This window comes from Phalacrocorax carbo, chromosome 4 (genome assembly GCF_963921805.1).
Source record: "Phalacrocorax carbo chromosome 4, bPhaCar2.1, whole genome shotgun sequence".
Taxonomy (NCBI): Eukaryota; Metazoa; Chordata; class Aves; order Suliformes; family Phalacrocoracidae; genus Phalacrocorax; species Phalacrocorax carbo.
The window spans coordinates 53,232,492-53,238,491 of NC_087516.1; the positions used below are offsets into that span (position 1 = coordinate 53,232,492).

At 42.1% G+C, this 6,000-nt stretch overlaps 1 protein-coding gene across 1 annotated transcript in view; it reads right to left on the bottom strand.

Annotated features, from left to right (window-relative positions):
* HPGDS (hematopoietic prostaglandin D synthase) overlaps nucleotides 1-5,711 on the bottom strand; it is a 32,464-nt gene extending 26,753 nt beyond the window's left edge. The window contains exon 1 of the mRNA XM_064449964.1: nucleotides 5,607-5,711. Within this exon, the coding sequence (XP_064306034.1) occupies nucleotides 5,607-5,684 (78 nt within the window). The 5' untranslated portion in view covers nucleotides 5,685-5,711. The remainder of the gene's footprint in view (nucleotides 1-5,606) is intronic.
* Between the last annotated feature and the right edge of the window lie 289 nt (nucleotides 5,712-6,000).

Consider the following 6,000-nt stretch of genomic DNA (forward strand, 5'->3'; position numbering starts at 1 on the left):
AAGGAAGGAAGCTGGCTGGGTGTATGGGGCATTTTTTCTCTGTATATACAGACAAAAGAGTCTTTACGCGTTAAAGGAGAGGTTTTCCTTAGGCTATTATCTCAGGAGTGACCTATCCAAGTATGAAGCATGGATTTTTGGTTCTGGTCCTTAGGGGTTGGGGAGAGTTGTGTTACTTTATGGCGTACAAAGAAAGATTTTTACCCAGGAAAGAGACTTCTCTGCCTTATTTCACTTGAGAAACATTAGGAATCCTAAGGTCAGTTTTGCCTGCCTTGCTTGTTTTCCTTCTCAGACATGTGAATTCCTCATCCCTGTAATTGGGGGGCTGAGTATTAAAGCAGCTTTCTCCTCCCTCAATTTTAAAAAGTGTTTCCCTGTCCAAGTGAGTCTTGCTTCCTTCATTTTTTTTAAATTTTCAGTTTTCAGAGGAAGGAATCAGAGAGACAAGTCTTAAATAGTTATTGTAGAAGGCAAGTAAAGAGAATCTTCCAACGCTGTAACATTATAAAATGCACTTTTTAGCAAGGTAGGAAAGATAGAAAATGTCCATGTCCAGTATTTCTTCCTTTTTTATTTAACCAACATAATAGTCAGAAAGGCTTGGGGAGAGCTGTGCTTGGTTACCTTCTCCTGCTTGAGCAATGCCGAAAGGGCAGGAGCCAGCTGGAAAGCAGCTTTGCCCTGCCTGCAGGGCACGGTGCAGCTCTCCTTCGGGTTGCTGATCCGATCCGTTGCTGCAGGAACGCCTTAAATTTTTTCCCTCGGATGAAAAATTATGCTCTCTAAGGACTCGCTCTGTTTATATTTTATGTCTGAATTCAGAGATGAAATTACAGACAAATAGTGACCTGTTAGCCCTTTTTGGAGAGAGAGGAGTTTGGTGAGAAATCCATCGGTGCCAGCAAGAACCAGCTGCAGGGTGGCTGTTGGCCCCCTTCTGACTCCTGGCTTGTGAGGAAGGTTGGCGACTGCCTGGCAAAGGCACTAGCTTAATCTAAGCTGTTTATCCAACTGTAAGTAACACTAAAAGAAATCACTTTTGCCTTTCCCTGGAAAAAACTGAGGGTTGTAGTAGGTATCTTATGTGATGTACTCTCTGAATGGGGAAGCTAATGACTTTGGGATTCCTGTTAGGGAACAGAGAACTGAAGAATCGTGATGATCCTCTCTTATTGCACAGCAAAAAGGAAAAATGCTCCTTTTCCTCTTCTCAAACATAAACAACTTCTGCCTATAACATGGAGTCAAAAATATTAGAGGCTTAAAAGACATTTTCAGCCTTTGAAAACTAAAAATAGTAATGATTTATTCCTTTTTGTTTTTTTTTTTTTTTTTTCTGCCAAAAGATGTTTTTATTAATTCCTTTTTAGCAAAGAAAATAAGAATATTTCTGCCCTCCTTTTGGGGGAGAGGATTCGAGAATGTTGGCAGATTAATGGAAGACTGCAAATCTTCCAATGGAAGATTTCCACAGCAGTCTGTGTTTTGTCAGAGAATAAAATGAAAAGATTTAAGTAATTCCATCTAATTCCTGTCAGCTCTCAGGCTGACATAAACTCTCTTCCTGAAAAGTGATGGTCCCTCTGCTTGCTCGCCCCAATTATAGAAAATAAACATTTTAATTTGATCCCTTCTTTTTCTATGCCAGATAGCAATCTGGACCTTGGAGGCAAAAGAGAAAAAAACTGCACGCTTTTCTGTTTAGTACACAAATCATCTGAAGTAAATATTTATGCAATCTGATGTAGGGTTGAGTTTTAAAATAACAAATCCCAAATGTAATGGTTGTGGCCTGATACTTCTTAGCATGATTTTCAAGATTAAATACATGTCTGGCTTAAAGCACATATATTTTTTCAGTGGGATTTTGCATGTCTGTGTGCTCGTTATTTGCAACCTGTGGTGGAAATTAGCCTCCTAACATGAGAAGAGTTTTTAAGGCATTGCTGTGGGATTACTGAGGAGTACCAATGATATGTTAAGTGGCCTGATGGGTGAAGCTCTGCTATGTGAGCCAGGGCTCTTGAAAGCCTGATCTGTCAATGTGTGTGTTTAAAAAAGAGGCTGCAGGGGAGCTTAAAGCAATTATCTGTCCAAGGAAGCTCCAGGCTTGGTTTGCTGATGTGGGAAATCAGGGTTCTAGAAAAATCCTTCAGGAACACGGGGGGAAAAAACACATCTCGGTGAAAGTGGAGGATTAGAAAAATACTTATTCTGAGAGATTTTCCCAAAGGTGAGAGTCCAATGTGACTGGACAGTGAATGGGTGTTCACTGTCAAGACTGCTGTTGAAGGAGACCACCAGGGCTGACTGGGTTTCTCCAAGCTGACTTTGTAGCTGCTCTTCATGTGACTGCCCCTCAGGCAACTGCAGTCCAAATGATAAGAATTCAGATATTTAAAGTTCACCCCATTCATTTTAACTGAAGTGAATGAGGGAGGGCTTACATGTCAGCAGGTACAAGGAGGCAGAGAGGTGGTGATGGACAGGGTTTCACTGGGCTGCCTTCGCCAAGTTCTGCCCCTGCCTTGCCTGCCAGGCTCTTTGGTTTAGGACCTGAGCATCTGTGATGACTTTGCTTTCTGCCTGATCCTCAGCCTTGTGATTTGCAGCTACTTGGCCCCAGTTTTATGTAAATAAATTTTTAAATAGTTTTGTGCAGCCTCCCAGGTTGTAATGAACTTCAAATGAATAAATTGCACATCTGAGACTGTGAAATCCTGGTAAATAAAATTGCAAGAGGAGAGATCTCAGGAAAGATCCAGACTAAGGAGTGGTTAGGATAATGTCTCAGGAGAGATTATTTAAGTCTTTTATTTCCTCATCAGATGTTTTAAGAATTCCTTGAAGTGTTTTGTGGTTAAAAAAAAAGCCTAAATAATCTTAATTCTTGCCAACACCAGTCATCCCTGTAAAATTAATGTCTTGCATCTGTCTCAGTGGTCCTCAGATAAATCATCACCCCCTCACAATATCCCTACAAATCAAAGAGCGCAGTTGCGAGTCACATTGCTGTGTGTTAAGTGGTTTAGTCAGGTCTCCAAAAGCAGCTGCTGGCTTTGCCAGCATGATTTTGTGTCCATTTCCTGAACTCTCAAGCTTGTCCAGCCCAGTAATTTGTAAGACAACTCTCTTGGCCACCTAGCATCTTTCCTTGGATGTGAAAAAATGAGCATTTTCTCCTATCCTAGCCACATGTACGTGTGTGTGTATATGTACAAGGGGGAGTACAAACACCAACTGCTTCCTCCTGCTAGTCTAAACTACTTTGTTCTTGAACTGTTGCATGTTGTAAATCCACTGTACAACTTGCCAAAAATAAATAAAATTACAGGCATGAAAGAAAAAGGTATGTTTTTCAGGACAATATATATTCCCTGTAGCCAGGATGGGTGAGACTGGGCAGTTTTGGTCACTTTGCAGAGTTTCCCAGCACCACCCACCAGGTCTCCTGGTCATGAATTCCTGGTGTCCTCCTGCTCTGCCCTAGCAGAGCCTGGCACATACCACTCTGCCCAGGAGGCACCAGCGCCCTGGGCTAGGGCACAGATCTCATATATTTTCAGGTTTTTTTAAATCGTTTTCACAGACAGAGTGAGCCGAGGACACCCAGGACCTTGCTAAAGTGCTCTTTGGACATTGCCAGACTTCTTGAGAGGACCAGCTCTGAGAATTGTGGACCTACAGCCCTGAGCAACACCTGCCCAGAAGCCTGGGGGATCACCTAGATTTGGCCATAAGCAGTAAAAGTCCAATAACCCGTGCCTTACGGTCATAAACTGCTCGGTATGTAAAACCTTAATCTATGTGTCCCTACACTTAACAAGAAAGTCATGTCCAAGCAGCAGTTTGCAGCCGATTTCACCTTGGCTCACGGAAACACCAGGCAGAGCCTGGCTCTGGGGCAGTTCCCATTGCTGCAGGTTCCCTGCTCTGCTCCAGAGTACCCTGGCACAAAATTCCCATTTACCTGAGGCGTACAGTTACAGAGACTGGTGACCCACGTTTGTTCTTTCCTGTTGTCAAGCACCAACTAAGGAAAGACTGTGAAACCTTAGTGGAAGGTTGTGTATGGCAAATAGCACCCAGACACCTTAAAAGCCAACGCTCAGAGCAGCAGAGCTTGCTGGCTGGTGGCACAGGAGTGTGCTGCACTGAAGGTGCCTGGCTAACACACCTGTGTGCGCACGGTTCCAGAACTCTAAGAATTACTCTGTGTATATTTTCTGTTTAAAACTTGGAGAGCTTCAGACTATTTATATCCAGATAGATTTGATTGTGTGTCTGGGCATACATGCATCTGCAGCAGGGAGTAAATCACACTACACATTTTTAGGGAGAGGTGGATTCTATTTCGAATTAAAGAAAACAAAAGAATAAACAAAAGTAAACCAACAAAAGACCTCTGGGTCTAATTTTTTTTTCCTTTACAAAAGTTGCAACTTTTGAGTATGAAAGTACTGGTGTTTACAAACGGTTCTAAGTAGCATAGAAGTCCAGGAAAAATACTTTGTAGCTATGGTTTGTTTGCTTGGATAGTTTGAAATGAACAGTGAAAAAAGAATGGCTTTTAACAGAGGAAATGTGTGCGGGAGGATTATGCACACAGGCAAATGATGGCAGTTAGAATTTAAAGAAAAAAACCAAACCTGAACAGCTGTTCAGAATATAATTCTGAAGTAAAAGACAAAAACAAGCAGCAAAAAAACCCTGTGAGTTTTGAAAAGGAGAGAAATACAGCAGGTGGAAGTAGATGCAGGAGGTTTTCCTCTGTAAAATAATGGTGGGAAATAGGACAAGGGTATGTTAATCCACTGGTGAACCAGAAGACAGGAATTTGGAAAATGGATAGAAAAGCACACAAAAATGGCCTGGAAGAATTGGTTGGTGCTACTTAACAGTCATCTAATTTCTCTGACATTAGCCTAGATTTGTTTTGGTTATGTAAGTGGATGCATATAAGTCAGCCTTTACATGTAATAGAATATTGCTTTGAAATGTTTTTTCAGCTACTGAGAACTCCCTGCAGAATGCCAGCAGCTTCCCCACTCCAGGTTTTTTCTCCTATGCTGATGAGATTGTCTTGTCTTTGGAAGGTGTCTCTCTGACAAGTATCCTGATTATCCAAGTAGCTCAGTACTGATAACATCAGGCACTGGTGAGGAACGGAAGCTTGCTGTAACAACAGGCTAGGGATCTGCCTTTTTGCCTCTAGAAAAGCAGTCCATAATTTCTGAAGTCTGATTTTAGCAGTGCATGTGGTCGTACAGGTGTCTTAAGTACAGCAGGCACTTTAAAGATGCCTGTAAGCAGCAAAGAATGTATATAGGTGGGGTACTTGAGCTGCAGCGGCTGTGTAGAGCTCACGGCTATCCCTCACTATGCCAGTAGCACTAGTCAGAGGCTTATGTTGAATAAACCTAACAAAACTCTAAAAATGAAATACTCTCAGTACTTGCTCTACATGTAGCATAATTGACAAGAATAACCACCATGCAGCTAGTATAAGAGTAGCCCTAGGGAGGGCAGAAGAGGACTAGAAGAAGAAAGGGGAAAGAGAGGAGCCAGACTGTGGCAGTAAGCAAAGCCGAAACAGAACTCACTCTGGTGAAGGGATATGTGGTCCTTTCCTCAGTGCACAGGAGTTCCTCTGAGTGCTGGCCTCGGTGGAAAAGGCTCATATATGCTGTTTATTAATAATATGCAAACCACTCCCAGTGAGAAGTATGCCATCATGACTCCCTCCCTCCCGCCTCTCACACACAAAGCAAATGCATAATTCCCTCAGATAACAAGCAAGTTTTGTGACTTTTTGGGACTAGTACAGCAAATTGTGTACCAGAGTTTTTCAGCTCACGCTCAAGAGTAATAATACTTTAAAGTGCAATGATGATGATGATGATGATAATAATAATAATAATAGACACTGGGAGCTGAGTCAGATGGTGGGTGGGTTTTTTTTTTCAAATGTAAGAAGTATGGAGCAAGCCAAGAAAC